Consider the following 20,856-nt stretch of genomic DNA (forward strand, 5'->3'; position numbering starts at 1 on the left):
GGGGCCATTTCTCCAATGGGAACTAGCCTTCTCAGTTTGAGTACGCTAGACTTCGCCACTAGAGGCAAAAAGGGACATTTCTCTAATGGGAACTAGCTTCTCAGTTTGAGTACGCTAGTTCCCATTATTATGCAGGACTTGGCCACTAGAGGCAAAAGGGCCCATTTCTCTAATGGGAACTAGCCTTCTAAGTAGGAGTGGGCTAGTTCACATTATTATGCAGGAACTGGCCACTAGGGGGCAAAAAAGGTCCTGTTGTCTAACGGGAACTAGCCCACTCACCCTGAAGCAGCCATTACCCATCTGAGAAATGGCCCACCCCTAACAACCGATGGTCCGTTTCTCGGATGGGAACTAGTATCAACCCATTCACCACACCAGAGGCGCCTCACGCTCTACCTCGCACCTAATCGCCGGGTCCTAAGTGAAAACGTCACCAAGACTTGCATTTCAGAACTACGTCATGACGTCTGAACGGCATTTGAGAAAATGTCGGCAAACTTTTAAACGAACACATAATGCTATTCGGTCTAGGGACTTTAAATGTGTGTGTCACTTGATAATGAAAGCAACACAAAGCCTCCCTTTACAAAACGCTCGTTTTCCGTTTCCAGGCAGCATTAGGTGAGTGCATGCTAGCCCGCTCTTATAGTGAATTTTATATGCATTTCTTTTAGCATCCATTAACTTATATCGTTCTCACCCCTTTGTTGTCATATTGGTAAGAGGAGCCCTTTTACAACCCATGGAAACGCCCTTTGAAGTGAGAGGCTGCATCCAAAGCTGCAATTCCTTGTATTGTACTTGTCACAAGTTGAAAATAAGCATTGTAAAGACGTGACTTTCGAAACGTCTGTTTTTGAAATTACACAGGACAGCCTGTTGTTGTTATCGCAGACAGCGACACGGTAGTTGCCCCGAAGCTCATTTATGGTACAGTTCAGGCTCTGGAATGCTCGCAGAGGCAATACACTTCTGTGGAGCTGGTACAGTGACTATAATGCCTGCACCGGCTAATTGCAAACATGTACTGTTTCCAGTCAGTGGCGTAACACAAAATGTGGGGGCCCCCCTGGGAGCCATGCTGAGCCCCCCCCCCCAACTCGGCATCAAATCGTGTGTCGTGCCACACCCTGGGCCAGCCTAGATTATCATGCCTTCACAATATGCACACACGTGCTGCTGAAGGGGTAAGCCGTGTACTGTACTGAAAGATATAAGTGTTTTCATGCAATATACAGCACACTTTCTTAGAATAATTGGCTAAAATGCCAGTGTTTGCAATTGTTTTGTAGGGTAACGCCAATCCAATACATGCAAGTCACCAACACTGCACAGGGAAATTAATGCACACTATTAAAAATGTCATGCCACATTGAAAACATGCCCCACTGGCTGCAGAATGTAGACCAGTGTAGACACATAATGACATTACAGTAAAGCATGCAGGGTCACATTTAGACATACCTAGGCTGGTTGCACCAAAATGCCAGTCAAAGCAACAACACTCATCAAGAAGAGAGCACACATTGAAGCCCGGAGCTCTGCAGCCTCTAACAACACGGCCAAACTCTTTAAAATCTGCAAGGAACTGGTCAATCCTGTTGCAGTCTCTACCTCTCCTGTTCCCTCCTAGGCCCTCTGTATGGCTCTTCCACTCACTTCTCTGCTAAAACTCAGGACATCCTGTCCTCTTCCTCTCTCGACCCCCCTTTGGCCATCTCGACCTCTCCTCCTCCTTTCTCCTTTTTCTCTCTTACAACACCTGACGAGGTTTCCAGACAAGTCTGATCTATCAAAGTGTCGTCCAAACAGGTGCTTACCTGCTCCTCCAGAACCATCAAGGACCATATTGACACCTTTGCTCCAGCCGATTTCTGTAATCACTCTTTCACCATTGGAATGTTCCCCTCTCTCCTTAAGCACTCCCTATGCATCCACTCTTCAAGAAGCCATCAGATGATCCTACCTGCCCGGCAAACTATCTCCCAATCGCCCCTTTCCTGGGCAAACTCTGGAAAAGCTGGTCATCTCCCAACTTAATCTCCACACTGAATCTGTTGTCTACATTACCATCAGTCTGGCTCCAGAGCTGCCAGAGGCACGGAAACTGCTCTCCTGAACACCAGTGAAGATCTGCTCTCTTACCTTGATTCCAGCATTCCTTCTAGTCTCCCTGCCCTTCACAAACTTGTTGGGACCACCTGAAGCTTCAGAAGCAGCTCAACAATTTCCTCTTCTGCTTTCTTTCTCTCCCTCTCCTGCTGACCTACCTGTCTGCTGTACTGACTGGTTGCTTGGCTACCTTCAGAGTCTCACTGAATCCAGGATCTTTCTTGATCAGTCACCCTTTCAGTGCCTCCTGGCCTACCACGCATTTAGGGGCTGTAACTGTAACCCTACAGTCCCTTGTTGTCCTTGCACTACCCAGAGCACCGCTGCCCTGGCTGCACTTACTCAGAGCATTACTGCCCTGTTTTCCCCTCCCCTCTTCCTTGCACTTCGCCCTCCCTTTCCCCTTGCATTTCTCGTTCTCGCACTTACACGAACTGAATGACAGAAGGCGTAGTAAGATGGTTTGTCTTGACCTCCCTCTATCTTCCCTCCGATGTCTTTTCGTGCCTAGAAACACTTGTGTACAGGCATTTTATAAATGACTTATATCATATTATCACAGATGCCCATAAAAATATACAATGCAGCAGTAAGAAACAGCTAGACTGGCAGCACCCAAATGGCAGTCTAGCCAGGTAATTAAACTTAGCAGGATGGCTTTATCAGAAATGCGCAGTTAAAAAAAGTCATACTCAACTGAGGAATGACTAGACTGGCTCCACCAAAATGCCTCTCTAGCCACTAATACCACATATCATGCCTGCTTAGTCTAGACATGGACAACCATTATGGTTTATCGCACAATCCTGCCCCCCTCTCCCACCTACCCCAAACTCCAGAATCATCTCTTTGGCCCAGAATAACCTTCACATCCCTCATCCTTGTCCCAGAGCTTACGTATTATATGATAGGTTATTTATAATGCGCTTAATACTCAGAGGTTTCTAAGCGCAGACCCGGGAATCAAACCTGTGTTGCTCTGTGTCATCTTGCTTCTAAGGCGAGCACGTTGCCCCTGAGCTATCCTCCCGAGACTCCTACACGGCTACAAGACAAGAGGTAAGCAACCCCTTAGTTTACAGTACCTTTGGTTAGAAGAAAGTGGTTGTAGCTGGCTTCTGTTCCTGTGTAGGTCTGCAGGTCCTGGTGTTCCTGGGCCTCAGTCATGGGGACAAGAAGAAGGACGTCTGGGGGCTCCTGCACTATGAATGGAAGGTCAGCGGCAGCAATGGGCAAACTTCAGATCAGTGGCACTTCGCGGTTTCAGCTCCTCGCTTCTCTCACAAATAGCACCACTGCAGTTCTTGGATACCACTCTGGAATTTCCTCGCATCTGGGGTCCAGCACTCTGTTGAGGTGGCTCAGGTTTGGTCAGTCCTGCTTCCTGGGAGTCCGGAAGACCTTCCTGGAGCTCGGATCCAACTTAAAGACACTCACTCCATTTCGGTGTTCCTCTCCCTGGCAGTCGGTGCCTGCAGCAGCAATGGAAGTTTAGCCAGCTCTGAGAGGATGTGCAGATGAGCTTGTCTTGAGGTCGATTGGTCCCACCAACCCAATGGGAGGAGTCGTCTTTGGCAGGTCTCCTCTAGTCAAGGCGAATTCGGGGCTTCAGCACAGCAGCAGGGCTTCACCAGTCAAACCAACGGTCCATGAGGCTCCTTGCCTCATAGGTACGTCCTGGGATGATGAAAAGTGGGACTAGGAGTAATGAAGATTACAGGTAGTTAAGTCAGGCATTACCTCCATGTACCTCTACCTCATCCCAGTAATTGTGTATGAGGCAGAGTGCCTAATACACAAGTACTGCCTCCTACACAAGTACAGGGACGAGGAGTAATAGGGCTAGGAGTAATGACGGTTACCATTACGTAATCAAGGCATTAAATACAAGTAGTGGCATAGCACCAATGAGTTGACAGGGCTTCAGCACTCCACCCAGGTCCCCCCCGGAAATGTTGGGCTTTGTTGACTCAACCTGGCTGACCTTCAGAGCAGTTGCCGTACAGAACAGGCCACAGATGTTAAACGGCACATGGGTTTTGCTGTTAACAAGGGTCCAGACATTTTTTAGGCAATTTAAATTGTGTGATGGGTTTAGTACTAGCATGCCAGGGGAGTGATAGGAAGGGTAGAGAGGGAACAGGAGACTGCTCATTCTCACAGCAGTCCATAAGTGGCTGCTTTCAGACTTAAAGGAGAGAGTTAACCGCTGGTAACATTAAAGCTGCATTGGAAGAGTCTTTTTAAAATGCATAAAGAAGTTAGATGCCCCCACACAAATCAGTTTGCCCCCCCACTGCCCATGAAGTTAGCGCCTCTCCCAACATTTGAAGGATTATCCCCCCGAAATGTAGGTTTTGTTGCACCCCTGAACACAAGCACACACACCATTCATCATATACACACATGCACACCCAGCCATCCATTTATTTAAGTGTGTACTCTTTCACCATACAGGCACACCCATACAGCCATCCATAAATTTAGATGTGCACCCCTTTTTCCTTACAGGTACTCCCAAGCAGCCACCCGTACATTTAAGTGTGCACCCTTTCACCATAGAGGCACACACACCCAGGCATCCACCCATACATTTAAATGTGCACCCTTTCACCGTACATGCACACATGCATACCCTGGCACCCATACATTTGTGTGCACCCTTTCACCCTATACTCACAGAGGCAGCCACCTATACATTTAAGTGTAGACCCTTTCAAAATACACTCACACATGCACATGTCATGAGGTTGAGGGGAGCCCTATTCCTTCAAAAAGAAATTGGGCCTCATTCCGAGTCCTGTGGTAACCCTGCCGGTGCTACCAGAGGGTTTGCGCCCGGACTCAGTATGATTTACCTGCGCCTTACTTCCGGTTGCCCCGGCGGCCCGGAAAGTCAGGCGCCGGTAAATTGTAGTTCCCCATTCCCAGAGAATCCCATAGGACTCTATGGGAATGGGGAACACGGAAGCACTGGCACCGTTGTTAACGTTGCCGGTGCTTCTGTGACAGTCTGCCTACCGTGGCCGCTGTGCTCGGCAGGGTCCAACCTGCCGGGCAGAGCGGCTCCGGCAGGCAGACCTGTAGTATCCCGGCCTGGAAACAACGGTTTGTAAGCATACCGGCACCGTTGTTTTCGGACTTATAATGAAGCCCATTGTTTCTTTTTGAAGTCACTCTGACTTCATAAAGACATTATTTCTGTTAAGGACTGAACCATAACGGAAATCATTTCTTTATGAAGGCACAGTGACTTCAAAAATAAACTATTTATTTATTTTTGAAGTCATAGGGCTCCCCCACCACATAACATGGAGCCCTCCAGCCTGGGGTCTTCCGTGTCATGGGGTTGGGGGGAGCCCTCAGACTTCAAAAAGGGAATGCAGAGTGAATTCAAAACGAAATTCTTCATATTTTTTTATTTGAAAAAAAATGTATTTTTTTTTTTACAAAGTGGGGCCCCCCGCAAGGCCATGTGCTAGCGGGCCCCCGCAGCGCGGGGGCCCCCGTTACGCCAGTGGTTCCAGTGCCTACTCGGAAAGTAACGATTCGCCAAGGTTTATGGCTGCACATCTGGTACTTTCTCTGAGTCTAATGAGTCATTAGTAATGACTCTTCTGTGGATAATAACTGCATGCACAGTGTCCGTTCTAGGTCTAATGGCTGCAGACACAGAAACAACACCCTGTTGAATATCAGCAGGCACTACCTTCTCTACCGCTAATGGTAAAGGCCCATCACAACCTGTGGCTGGAGGGAATGAGTGCAGAAACAATACCTGCTCTGGAGCTAATGACTCCCGATACAATACGTACCTGCTTATCAGCTAGATCTGACCATACCTGTCCTGGGGCAAATAATTAAAGACACAATACAGGATCTGGGATACCCACCCATTCAAGACACAGTACCTGCCTTGGAACTAGTGACATTTGATACATTATCCGCTAATCTGTTACATCTGACAGAATACCTGAATGATGGCATGCACGGTACCTACGCTGGGGCTAACGATTCCAGTCACAGTATCTGTTCTAGAGCTAATGGTATGTAACACAATGCCTGCTCATGACCAAATCTGGATAATGACTGCAGAAAACAGTAAAAACCCCACGCAGCCTTTCCTTCTCGTGTGTCCTTTCCCATTCCTAATTTCCCTCCGACACCTTGAACCATACTGTCTATGAACGTACATCATAAAGAAGTGATCAGTAGGGTTAAACCCTCGTGCCACGATTTTCAAAACCTGTTTGGTGCAACTGATGGGATGCTCCTTCACTTCACTTGCGCCAAAAAGGTGGTGAACCTACACAAAAGACATTTAAATTTGTGCATCATAGTTGCGCGCATTGAGGTGCTCTTTTCCCACCAAATGCACAACTGTGCAAGGCAGATGGTGGAAAGGGAGTTCTGGGCATTTTCAAGTAAATCCCTATTTTCAAAAGAGGTGCACCTTTCAAAGCAGAGGGGGGGAAAACACGTTCCCTGTGCCTATTTAGAACAGGTGCAGGGGGATATAAAATGTATGGGACGGTCACTTATGATCCTCTCATGCAATGGGTGAGTGAATGCTGTGAATGTTGAGTCAAATAATGTGTCTGGTTGTGTTTGTGCTGGGCCAGGGAGCTGATTTTGGCTGGTGAAGGCAGCACAGTAACAATGCACTAAAAAAATAAATAAAAGTATTTTATTGGAATTTTCAACAGTAAGAACACATGTCACCCCCTCACCATCCCTTCTCGTAGCTACCTTTTTCCCCCTTGATCCCAACGCATGTAACCAATAATGCACCCAGTCCTGACACTCAACCCCCCCACCCGAGTCCATAAACTCTGTAGATGGCTCCTGGTCCCAAGTTTCTGTGAGTGGCCAGCTCTCTCTGCAGCCGTTGTATGGGCCCTTGCACCGTTTGAGAACCCCCCCATAGTCCTCGCCTCCCCTAGAAACTTCAGCCATATCTCCTCCCAGCTTCCTGTGAAGGAACCCTCCCCAAGTGGAGCAAGTGCTCACACCGCCACAGCAATCTCATTTTCATCGGGCACCATGTGGCTCGCGAGTCCTGCTACAGGTGATGCAGGACAACATCCCAGTCTGAGAGAAACCTTTGGTGACCCCCTTGAGTCGAATAGGTCACCCACCCACCTGCTTGGATCATGTCCCAATAAGGCTGTATGACTGGGCATTCCCACCAGATGAGCTTCAACAATCCCAGTTCCCCACATCCCCTCCAGCAGAGCGCTGACGCAGTTGGGTAGAATGTATGTAGTTTTTCTGGGGTGAGATGCCATTGGACCATTATCTTAACCCACATCTCTTGAATCTGGATGGCCTTCATGAGCTTGGGGATATCTGCCTATGACTGAGTCCAAAGTTCCCCCTCCAACGGCTGCCCCACTGCAGTTTCCCACTGATCCATATAGTGCCATGCCTGGCTCTTTGCCCCTTCTGCTCTAATCCCATATAATGTTCCTACCAAATGCCTGTCCCTGTGTCCATCATTACGAACCGTTTAAAGGGTGTGAGATCCCCGGTAGCCGCTCACCTGACCATTGGGTTCATAAGCCAGTGCCTCAGTTGAGTAGAGATACCTCTCCCCCTTGTCTAGCCTGAAGTCCTGCTTGACTGTGCAAAGGATTTAATGCCCTGACTCGAGGACATGTCATGCAGTTTACAGCACACTGCCGCCTCCACCCATTGAAAGCACCCCTTTCCATACCCGGTGTGAACTGGTGTTTCCTAAACAGCGACGTTATCGGGGAGGGGAAGGTGGCCAAGTACGCCCTCTGCACCAGCTCCTCTCATGAGTCCCCCACTAGGGCCTTTATCCTGCTACGATGCACGTTTGCAGGTCTATCCCCCTTGGGTCGCCACAACACGTGTCCATTGGCGAGCCCACCACTGCTTTGTCCATTCAACACCAGACCTTCTCGTGATCGCCCCTGAACCAATCCCGGATAACTCTGATTTGAGCCACAATGAAATGAAGGCAGAAGTTTGGCTCTCACAACCCTTTCTTGCTTCTGGGAGACATTAGCATCTGCATAGCTACCCTGGGTCTCTTGCGGTTCCAAATAAATGACCCCACATAATTTTGAAGGGTCCTGAAGAAACCTTGGGGCACCCCCACTGGCAGGGCTGTGAAATAGTACAGGATTCCTCAAATAAAGACGCTTAGATTATTACAGTTTAAATTAATGTAATTTGCAGTGTATTGTTGAACAATCTGAGCACTGGGCCATGTTGCATCTGTAATGTAGAAGTTCAAACTATGATTAATACAAATAAATGGCATCAAATTATATCCCACAGAGCAGCCCTAAGCATTGTATTTAGGGATTTGGGGGTTAATGCGTTTGCATCTCTTCTATCCTAGACAAGCAATCCTGTATTTCATCCTGCACAACTCTTCAAGGCAAATGTTTACGTTTCTTTACATTTAATTTGAGATTTGAATGATGACGTCCCGGGGAAAGACAGAGACCAGTAAACTGAAACAAAACCTGGAAGAGCAGTTAGACAGACTCGTGCAACAGCTGCAAGATCTGGAGGAGTGCAGGTAGGGAGCGCTGCAGTCAGCCATACTGCACGATTGGTGATTTATTATTGATTATTGTAGCACATTTTATTATTAAAGCTGGCAACTGTTGGCGTTGGAGTGATTTTCATCATTTGTAACATGAGGAATTGTGACTCCTTACTGACTCAGAGTATTAGTGACTCCTTGTGACTCCGAGATTTACAGCCTGATTCATGGAATTATTTGCGCGTAAAACGCACATTTGCGCGCCTTTCTGCCCGAAAATCCCTGTGTGAGGTATGGGGATTTTCAGGAAGAATGGCACGCAAATGTGCGTTTTATGCGCAAATAATTCCATGAATCAGGCTGTTAGTTGAATTGCAGAATCTTATTTCTCATTGGGACACCCTAGGTCAGATTCTAAAAACCTTTTTTGGTGCAAGTGAGGAGATGCACTAGGTCATCTCCTCACTTGCTCCAAAGAAAGTGGTAGCCCAATTCACAAAGGGCATCTGAATGAGCACACCCTTGATGCGTTCATTCAGATGCCCTAGTTCCCCCTTTTTTCATTTTTGCAAATAAGGTGGTGTTTCTGTGGCACATTCTGACCTGATCCTGATTTGTTTTTCTAAGTGTGACAACCACGGCTTAACCTGCAGTTGTCACACTTGCATTTCCATTCCCCAATTTTCTGTCATTTCACCATGACTGGTCCTTTAGTGTCCCGTCTCGGTGAAATGCGCTCTCAACAACCACTTGGTTGCTAGCAGCCTGTCACATTAGTGTCGTGTGTGCGTTCTTGACACTAATATATGCAAAGGAGCTGGATAGCACAGCTCTGCTCTATTGTCCAGTGCCTCCTGAAATGTGTGAATATGGTGACCTGAGCATTTCTCAAAATAGCACAAATGAAACAATCCTATTCTCTGCGGTCCTTTCATTTGCTTTCATTTTCAAGAATCCAGCTCCTTGTGTTTTTAATTTTCATTCTATTCATTGACAGCATAAAAACAAGTCGCTATGTGTTCTTTTGTAGAACATTTTTGAGGACATATTGCAGTCCAATTACCAGAAAGCTCTAGCAGGGTCCGTAGTTTAGGATCCTAAAAGGTTATAATCGTGATAGGGAACTAATGGTGGCACCTATAGCAAATGCCTATTTCCAATACTTACTCAAGATGTGATCAGGTGATTTACGTCCACACCCCCAGTCACTTTGGAGAGGCCACCTGCTCTCTGATCCATCTTGACCTTTGAAATATCATGTTTCTTGGTGTAAGTAGGGCTATACTGAATTTCACTGGGGTCTGGGATTCAGAGACCTTCTGTAGCAGTGTGCAGGGCTATCGCCTCACGTTAGGTCAAACTCTTGACTGCCAACTGTGACTGATCAGCAAGGCTTCACTCCTCAGAAGAGTAGAGACTGGTCTAAAGTGCACACACACCATACCCCTACACCACTAGACACACCTACAACCCCACATGCATGCATATATATATATATATATATATATATATATATATATATATATATATATATATATATATATATATATATATATATATATATATATATATATATATATATATATATATATATATATATATATATACACACACACACCATGCACCCCTAACCCTATACACCCCTACATCCCCTGAACCAACACACCTGCACCCACGCACCCACATATATACACATCCACAGAACCCCTATCCCACCCACAAGGATACCAATCTGAAGAGTGTCCATTCCATGCAAGTACATATTGTTAATATAGCGATACATATATTTATTTTTTAAACTATTTAAGAAATAGGCAGACATGTTACAATTCACAGTAAACGACATCTGATCAGTCTCAACAGAGCTCTTCGCATGCTTGTATTCTGTTCTTATACCATAACATTGGTCTAGACTCCTCAGGGACGCTATGAACCCACCACCCCATCCAAGCATCTCTAAGTCCTGTCCTCTCAGTCTGCAGCTGCTCGAGCAATGTAGGCACGGAATGGCTCCCAAATGTCTTTCGGCCTGCGCATTGGAGTCACCATTGCAACATATCCCTCCTCCCGCCCATTAACGTACTTTAAATCCTTAAGCCATTCTGTACACGCAGGGGCTGCTTTGGATTTCCAATATCTCAATACACATTTCTTGGCAATGATAGAGCCCACATTGAAACATCTTCGCACTAGCACGGAGACCTTGCCAATATCGGCCAGGAGATGTTTTGGGGGAAATATCACTGGAGGTATTTGCACCATGTAAGACGTCTGCCGCTTTCTGCCAGAAATGTGTAATCAATGGGCAATCCCAGAACATGTGAAAGGAGTCCGCCCCCAGCCTCCCACGTTTGGTGCATACATCTGACATTTGTCGCAAATCTGGATATGCGTGCTACTGGTGTATAGTATAGCTGATTCAACATCTTGAATTGTATTAATCTAAACCTCACATTTATCGAGACCTCCCTCGTCAATAGACACCATCTATGCCATTGGTCATCTCTTATCTCAGTAGCCAGGTTCCGCTCCCACTTCGCCCTTGCAATATTCACAGATGGCTGACTAGCCTGACACAATCCATATAGCCAAGATATTGGCCTCCTAGCATCACCGCTTGACACTACTGCCTCGATGCACTTGTGAAATTCCGGTTCTTGTGGGAACGACGGCCGCTTAATACAGACGGCTGCCCTAATCCTAAAGTATTGCAGTGTCTTGATGGGGCTATCTCCCAGCTTTGCCACAAACTCTTCCAATGTCACAAACCTCCCGTCCAGGAATACATCTCCCAACATCATCTGCTGCCCAGCATCCCAAGACCTCTGAACATCTAAATCATATGTGTGGCAGGGAGTCCCGGGCAATTCCACAGGGACACTGCCTGCTATAGTGAGCAGCCACTCCCAGCCTCTTGAACAGTCGAGACCAAGCATTAGCTGTCGTTCGAACCGGGTCGAAGGTACAGGAGTCCTTATGCCGATCACTAAAAATTACCAACCTCAAATCCATCGGTGCGCACTATAGCATTCCAATGCTCGGTGTGCCACGCCTGAAGCCTTATAGTACCAATGACCACTGTATTATGCTTGTGCAACTATATAATATAGTTTAAAGTCAGGCGTCGTCAACCCCCTCATGGCCATAGGGTTCTGCTAAAGCCTCCCAACTCATCCGCACCACCCGAGTGCCTCATACATATTCGATCGCCATGGACCGTAGTTTAGTAAAGAATAATCACCCGGGCCATATCGGAACAGTGCTAAAGTAATACAGTAATTTAGGAACTACCACCATCTTCAGTAAAGACAATCTCCCGTATAAAGATATTGGCAGTCTCGCCCAAAGTTGCAGCTTAACGGCAAGGGAAGTCGGACACGCCTCATGGTTATCAACATATAACGAGTGATGTGACCGAGATACCAATACCCCCAAATACTTAAAGCCAGTAGGGACTCGCCTGAATCCCAAAAATTCACCCGGCCTAGGCTTGTTGTCCGTAAGTGGAAATAGTTCTGATTTCACTGCATTCATTTGGTAACCGGATTAAGACATACATTTATGAATCTTGTCCATCATCGGCCCCATATTCCGCTCTGGGTCTCGGATATACAATAGGTTATTGTCTGCATACAGCGAGATAACTTAATGCTGATCTCTCTATGCCCATGCCTTTCCCTAATCGGCTACAAGAGAGGTTCTATTGTTAAGGCAAACAGTAATGGGGACAGGGGTCATCCCTGTCGTGTCCCATGCCCCCTCCGAAAGGGTTCCGACAATGTGTAAAATCTGGCGACCGGATCAACATACAGTATCTGTACGCAGCTAATGAAGTAATCCCCGAACTGCAAGTGTCCCATAACACCAAACAAGAATTTCCAAGACATAGAATCAAAGGCCTTCTCAGCGTCCAAGGGGGCCACAACGCCCTAGCCCCGATATAGAAAAGTAATTGTAAATGAAGTGCAGTGGATTGCTCCGGAATAAATTGTGACTGATCTGGATGCACCAGCAATTACATGTATGGTAACAATCGAGTGGCCAGAATACTCACAAATATTTTTGCATCTGTATTAATCAATGACAATGGCCTATATGAGGCCAGTTTGTGTGCTGGCCTACCCGGCTTCAACAATACTGGCATTATAGCCTCCGAGAGCAATGACTGTAACTGGCCAAGTTCTAATGATTCCTCCCACAGCCGCAGTAACCTCGGCAACAGCGCTAACCGGAGCTCTTTAAACAATTGGATACCAAACCCATTGGATACTGGGGCCTTCCATGACACCAGCAACGTACTCTCTGCAGTCACTTCCTCCACCGTGACAGGCTGATCAAGAGCCAAGTGCGCGGCCATGAGAAGGCCTGGTATACAGCGCTGCATAATAGTGCCAGAACTTCTCATTAATTCCCTCGCTGGCAGTTAGCACTGCCCGCGCCCGCCCCCTGATTCCGGTAAAGTGCTGCATACCTCTCATCACTCCAGCTAGTAGGTGACCTGGGCTATCGGCTTCCCCATATCTTCGAGCTTGAGCTGGTTTTGCCATGCACCTGACCTCCTTATCAGCCAGCTCCCTACATTTCAACAGGTTCCCTTTAATCAATCCCAGCAATGCCCCATATCGTTGGATGACCCGAAGTCATTCCTGAGCTGCCTTAGCTGTGTTTCTACCTCCTGTAGTTCTCTGCGAATCTCCCTCAGCATTCCCGTGGTTATAGACATAATTTCCCCCGTAGCTATATCTTGAATGTTTCTCACACTGCGGCATACCTAAGGACTGAACCCTCGCTCCTCTCAAAGAACCCTTCAATCTTTTCCTGTAACAATACTAGTAGCCCAGAATCCATCAGCATTGTTGAAGGGGCCCCTGAGGGACCCTCGTTTGTGGAAACAAGGCACAATCACCACACACAAACTAATACGCCAGACACGAGGTTCTAGTCCCAAAATCTAGGGTTTATTGCAAAGCAAATAGTCTCAGTTGGCCAACTGGTCCCACGCCCCGCAACGTGTGTCTACCAGACCTCGGGGGACGCAAGAGAAAGAAATTCGTACAACAGTTACATATATACAAACAAGCATCTAGTAATCAGTAGTGTCACAACCTATACCGCCCCTATTGCATTTCCTTTGAACTAGGCATGCTGATTGACAATGGTGACAAGTATGACACCTTCAAACATTCATTTAGTAACAGTTTGCAATTTTGTAAGCCCACAGACATAAGTCTTTGTTTTAAAGAACACAATGCTTCTGTTCCTGCAAGCAAGCTGTGCGTAGGGAGAGACACATTCCAGGCCTTGCTATCTCCTAGTTTCTATTTGTGTGCTGGGGGGTCAAATTGCTCTCCAGGGCTCTACTGGGCTCAGGAAAGGGGGGGCCACAAAGAAGAGCATAATTGAAGTAATTTAATGCTCGTTCTAGCATTTCTACTGTGCTACCGAGACTAGCTGGCACCTGCTGTACTGATTAGAATGCTTTGCTGCTCACTCTCCAAGGATATGTGAGGGAGGAGACCGGGCATTTCTGTCTGGGTTACTGTGTTATGTTTCAACATGCCTCTCGCGGCCTTGCATTATGCACCAGTGAAGCAGAATAATATTTCAGCAAAGCAGTTTTACATGAAGCAAAAAGGCAACGTTAGAGAAAACAAGAAGGAGACAAAATGGCGATTTTGGTCCCCTTAAAATGGCCGCACCGTGGTTAAGCTTTTACTACACCTTTCTAATTCTAAAACACATGAGGCGGTTGGTCTTCGGCCAACAAAGTATATTACCTTACGATCGAGAGGGTGTCTACTCTTTCTGGACTGACATTGTGGAAGACATCTTCCATAATGGCTGAGGTGTCGTGGGGTCCCCCCATGATACCGACATCTCCACCGGTGAGTGGTCAGAAAGTGTCCTCGGATGGATAGAGCAACGCAGCTTTCAACCAGCAGATATTAACCAACAGTCTATCCTGGACTGAGCATCATGAACAGATGAATAGTAGATCTACTGGTATACACCAGTTTTCTGGTCCTGCCAGGCATTTACTAGTCCCACTTGGGACCTAAGCTGTCTAATTGTTTGTGCTGCACCGGATAGACTGCGCTGAGTGGTACTAAATTGGTTCATCACACAGTCCTGCATGGTATTAAAATCCCCTCTCCACGTTATCGGGGTGGCAGCGTCCCACGGGAGTATCTCGGATAAATCGCTGTAGAATCCAAGGTTGTCGATGTTAGGACCTTATGTATTGACCAACCCCACCCTTGTACCAGATATCTTCCCCTATACAATCACATATCTCCCCTGCGGGTCTATGCAGGTTTTGTCCTCTTGAAAACACAGTGACCGGTGCACCAGGATTATCATACCCCGCGCTTGTGACGGATACGCCGTATGACCACTTGGGTGCAAACCCCTTATGCAATGGCTCTTACGCATGCGTCTCTTGAAGCATCACAATTTTAGGTCGTTGGTGGTCTAAATATGCAAGGACCTTCCTTGCCTTCGCAGGATTATTGAGGCCCCGGACGTTCCACGTAAGCTATGATCGGACTCATAAATTGCCCACCACTTTTCACCCCCATCATTGCAGACCAATCCTCCATAGCCATTGTCAAGCAACATGTCTGCCAACTTTTGGAACTTAACACCGCCCCAGCTCCCCAACCAACTCTAAGCCGACCTGCGCCCTCACTGCCATTCCTTTTCATCTTCCTCAACTTGACGAGGTACCCCACAGCCACAGCAGCGCTTGTTTGGCGACTACGTGCCCCGGCCGTGTTCTTGCATCAGTTCCAGGTGCCGATACTCTGTGTGTCATTTCCTGGGTATGCAGAAGTTATGATGGTACAATCACTCTCCCCCTGCCCCCGGTGCATCCGCTGCTGCCGGACTAGGATTTCAATTGTTATGGCGCTCCCTCAGTGGCAAATGGGCAGATGCCTCTATATAAGCAATAGCGTCGGCTGGAATTACAAAGAAATGCGCTCGTCAGCCATGGTGAATTTGCAGTTTAGCAGGAACCATGAAAGCATATGGAACCTGCTGGGCTCGCAGCAGGCGCTTTGTAGGATCATAGGATCTCTGCAGCACTTGAACCCTGGCCGCAAAATCAGGGTGGATATTGCTGGGCTCGTAGTGGAGCGTTCCCTGTTCAAAGGACATTTTAAAGGCAAGATCTGTCTCTATGGTTGAGCAATTCTGCCATGATGGTGCATGGGTGGGTGGGGGGGGGTCCCGGCCTCGGAGGGGTGCCAGGGCAGGATGTGCACGCTCCACTAAGAACTGTGCCAAGACCTGGGCCATCCCAAACAGTAATTTCAGGAGCTCCTCAACAAATGGGTCCTTTGACAGCCTTCTCCGGCACTCCCACTATCCGTATGTTATTGCGCCGAAAGCACGATTCAAGGTCGTCGCACTTGACCCAAACTGCCGCGAGCTCGTTCTTCAATCCACATATATTATGGTCGTGCAGTCCCACCTTATCTTCTACCTCACAAATTCTTGTCTCCGCTTGCGTGATACGACTGCTCTCTTTTTCCAGCTTAGATTTCAGGTAGCTTACGTTAGCCACAATATGTTCCAATTTTACGCTGCCAGACATAAATCCGCTTTGCATTGCAGGGTTTTCGTGTAGGAGTCCATAGGACTTTTCTTCTTTCCTGCGCCCTTAGTACTCCTGCAGCAATGCCCAACCGATCCTGTGTTCAGGATGCTGCTCTTCTTAAGCTCCAAAAAACTAGGTGTCAGTCAATGAATAGAGCTCAATCCGGGGGCAGTACATGAAGGAGCGTTAGTGAAGTGGGGTTGTGCGGTCAACACAGGGTCTACCCCACCAATGGGACAATCCAGCATAATATCTGGGCAGCCTTCTTCGCAGCACAGATGAAGCACAGCCACCCACCTCTGATGCTCCTGGTGGAGGGTGCGTCAAAGCGCTCTGCTCAACCTGCACAGGTCCCCTTGCTGTATGCTATCCAGTGGTACTGTAGTAAATAAGGAGAACCCGCACCCCCCTGGGACCAGCCCTTAGTGCAATAAAATCACTCCTAATCACCTTCCCACACAAGTAAGTTTATACGAAGCACGATGAACTCAGTCTGGAAGAAAACCAATCACACAGAATATATGATGCTTGCATTTATTTCTATAATGTCTAGTGAGAACTAAGCAGCAATTTACAATAATATGGGAATAAAAGTGCAAGCTGAATAATACCAATTGTCAGTCATAGATGAATATGCAATTATTTATCTTACGCTCCTAGAAAATGTAGATGATCAGATCACACCCGGGACCCTTGCCGCTACAGGTGCCCGGCACTCCTCGAGAGAGGAGGGGAGGACTGGCCAAGCCCCCCACAGTCATGCACCAGAGCGGGGATGTGATGCTAAGCGTCTCAGCCCAGATAGTGCACGGCTGGTCGTCCAGACATTGTTCCTCTTTGTGCGTGCGTTTCACCAAACAGCCCAGGATGAGTCCCTCCCTCACTGGCCCAGGTATAGTTCTCTTATTAGGGGCTGCACGTCAATCACTATGACGTATCAGCTCTTCGAGAAGCTTCTGGGCTCATCCTTCCGGGCAGTAAACATGTTTTCGCCTGGAAAGTTACAAGACTGGAAACAGCCAGTCTTGGCTCCCAGGCTTCGTGCACGTTGTTTTGGGGAAGGCCTGGCATTCCTGTGTTATCAGTGCACCTGACTCGCAGAGCGAAGACGAGCAAGGCTGTGCAAAGCTGTGCCTGGCTCTCAAGGGCTGCGTAGAGCCTCTTGCAAAGGCCAGATGTTTATGTCTTCAAGAAGGGCCTTCGCAGTTAACCCCTTATAAGCATGCAGGCTCACCCAGTTCGAGAGGCCTGGCTGATTTCAGCATTTTCCTCCACGCTTCGAATAAGCTCTAATACACACAAGATAGCTCAATAGGTTAGTGCAAATGCAGGTTACTGGAAGCGCCTAGAAGCTTATCACGACAGGTACCCCGGTTGGTGTCCCGCTATCAACGGGTTAGAAAAAGAGAAAAAATTAAAATAATAGACTTTGCAAGTGGCGAGGCCCCTGCCAGACAAAGTCATCGATTTTAAACGTGTGCAGTCAGAGTTATCGATGAGCAGACACCAGCACAGTGTCCCTGGAGCCTTTGAATTGAAAGTTGCTGCAATTTCACGCACTGTGCCCTGACCCGCCCGACAATGCCGGTTTCTTGATGCGCCTCACAAAGCTTGTTGCCGGCTAGTGCTCTGCCTCACCTCCCATACGCAATCTGCCAGTTTCAGCACCTCTGCAGGCCCGGGCCCTATGCTGCTTGGGACGCGGCGGCCAACAGTCAGAGCCACCTCAGCTTTGTGCCCCTCCGAACAGGCAAAGACTTAGCGCTGCAGCGCCAATGCCAGCCAGTCCCCTCCACGATATGGGTTTGCTCTTCCAGTGCGTCAGCAGCAGGCCGGCCACCCGTGGCCTTACGTTGGCTAGCCACCACTTCATTGGGCATTCCAGCCCAGCTGCTCACCCCGCTCTGCAGCGTCCCGCGGCTCAGCAACCTGCCACAATGCTGCATCTGGGGGCAGCGGGTCCACAGATCTTCCCAGGACTGTCACCAGGAGCCTCATTCCCTCTGACACAAGCACACTCCTTCTAATGCTATACAGCTGGCACCAGGAAGGATTAATACGTATTCAGGATTTCGCTGGGGCCGGAGCAGCGGGGTCAGGCCACCATCTTTGCTGCAGCTCAGCAGTGTCCCCCAGTGATTATATATATTTATGTGAGCAAAGGGCAACTGCGAGGTAAGAATCACAAAAATATACATATACACACACAAAAACAGTAATAGTGTCCCAAGTAGACACCAAAAACAGTTTGAACCAACCACATTGTTATACCTTGTAATACTCATGGATACTGTAACAGTTTAAAATGAGGATAGAAACCGTGGTTCGACACCTATTGATGCATTTATAAATATGAATCCTTTGTTTTGAATAAATTAACTTTGGGTTTCACCCTAAGTTAACAGGGCCATCCAGACGTGGACCCCTTGCTCACTGTTCTTAGAGAGGCAACAGTTTCACCTCACTGATGATGCCCAACAAGGCTGAAACACGTGTATGGGGTTACTGATGGGACTCTTGTTCAGAGGAGAATTGCCTAGCATTTCGGCGCTGGACTGCCCCTGGGCAGGACAAAGGCTGATATGCAGGGAAATTTCTTCTCTGTGAAAGGGACAGTGAGCTAAAGACTTGGTAGAGTCTCTCCCAGGGGTTATTCACCCAAGAACAAGTCATTGGGCTGTGTTCGTGCTGGTAGAGGGATTCCCAGACCCCCCTTTGTTTTGAATAAATTAACTTTGGGTTTCACCCTAAGTTAACAGGGCGATCCAGACATGGACCCCTTGCTCACTGTTCTTAGAGAGGCAACAGTTTCACCTCACTGATGATGCCCAACAAGGCTGAAACACGTGTATGGGGTTACTGATGGTACTCTGTTCAGAGGAGAATTGCCTAGCATTTCGGCGCTGGACTGCCCCTGGGCAGGACAAAGGCTGATATGCCAGGAAATTTCTTCTCTGTGAAAGGGACAGTGAGCAAAAGTCTTGGTAGAGTCTCTCCCAGGGGTTATTCACCCAAGAACAAGTCATTGGGCTGTGTTCGTGCTGGTAGAGGGATTCCCAGACCCCCCTTTGTTATGAATCCCACACCTAGCCCCATCTTGGCCTGGCTGTGAGAAGCAGCAGCATAGCGACAATCCAAGGTGTCCAATGACAGTGCAACCAGTGAGGGAGCAGCACTGAAGACCTACACTATGTTTAGACATAGGATAATCCCCCCCAACCCTCCACAAAGGATATGCAGACCTTACGGAAAGGAGCAGATTTCCAGGTCCCTGGACCTTCAGGATGGTACCAACAGACATATTGGATGGTAAACCAGTTGGGCCCATTAGTTAAAGGGAGGGAAACATTTGGACAGGATTCCCTTGGTCAAGAGAGGCAGATCTTCACCTTACAGAAGTTGGCTTTGGCAATGGTAGTAGCTGCAGTGGTCCCAAAATCATCTTGGTGCTTTGTTTCAGGTTTAATGGTCGTCTTTCAGAACATTGTAGCGCCTCCTGTTCCAATCGAGGTACATGCTAATCACAGCTTTGATGCCCCTTTATTATATTCGCACTAACTGGCAACATTGATCCACAGAATAAAACTGAAATGCTTCACAAGGATTGTTTTAACTAGCTGACAAAACAAATGGTGTTGTCCTGTAAATGCACATCCTCTGTAAATTCTTTAGGACCAGTGTTGTTCCCAGAAATAGCTCCTAATGCATCAACATTTTGTGAGCTCACGAACGCGACTGCTGCTGATGTAATCTCCCCTTTAGTGCACCTGCCAAAGTAGACATACAGAGCACTTCCACTAGAGAGGTGAGGACGATTACTTTGAAAAATGTTCTCAAATCCCCTGTGAGCGTTTAAATATGACTGTCTTTAAGGCAGAAAACAGACATTATGGATTTACCGAATTCAGATAGCTATGTCCCAGGAACTCAGCTGCAGCAGTTGCCTTCCCCAGTCTTAGGTTAGGCAGGACAAAAATGACATAAACCTCTCAGCGTCGCCTAACCTACCCATCACAATGACAAACGAAATTATGAATTCGACAACTTCGTCGGAAATGTCTTATATTAGAGCCACCCCTAGACCCTCTTTTGGTTTTAAACTCCCGAATTGTCCATCGCTAGATACTTCTATTGCAGCGCTGAGTACAGGGATTTTTAGTTTAACTAAAATCTATGAACACCTTTATCAGAAGATGGATAAATGTGTTGAAACGGTGGGCGGATATAATATTCACTTTGAACATATCGCAAATGAGCTAAATGAATTTGATATAAAAATGACCAAAATGAAAATTCAAAAAATGGATGAGGTTAACAAATTAAAATTAGGTGGAGATTTACGCTGCATTATTAGTAAACTGAAAGATATGTGCGAAATAGACTCCAATTCTTACAGATATCAGCCTGATGAATCAAATCTTAAAGTTTTAAGCCAACAAGATGATAACTCTAGACTGAACATCTCTGTGGCGGAGATGGCTGTACTTGAGGTGAATGTTGTATCCGCCCCTACCGTTTCTGTTGATGCCGTTATTGATACAGATATGATCCCTTGCTCAAAGTTTACTGAAACAGCTACTAGCGAACCTATTTATGATATTTTTTACCAGAGGAAAGC

General features: G+C 47.3%; 1 protein-coding gene across 3 annotated transcripts in view; it reads left to right on the forward strand.

The window, feature by feature from the left end:
- The first annotated feature begins 484 nt into the window (after nt 1-484).
- Nucleotides 485-20,856, forward strand: part of LZIC (leucine zipper and CTNNBIP1 domain containing) — a 106,496-nt gene continuing 86,124 nt past the window's right edge. Inside the window, exons 1-2 of one of the 3 annotated variants that reach the window (XM_069610004.1) lie at nt 485-624; nt 8,489-8,671. In XM_069610004.1, coding sequence (XP_069466105.1) covers nt 8,568-8,671 — 104 coding nt within the window. In that variant the 5' untranslated portion in view covers nt 485-624; nt 8,489-8,567. The remainder of the gene's footprint in view (nt 625-8,488; nt 8,672-20,856) is intronic. The other 2 variants (XM_069610005.1, XM_069610006.1) reach the window with 2 other exon arrangements.

Source organism: Ambystoma mexicanum, chromosome 8 (assembly GCF_040938575.1).
Source record: "Ambystoma mexicanum isolate Mex_15411 chromosome 8, UKY_AmexF1_1, whole genome shotgun sequence".
Taxonomy (NCBI): Eukaryota; Metazoa; Chordata; class Amphibia; order Caudata; family Ambystomatidae; genus Ambystoma; species Ambystoma mexicanum.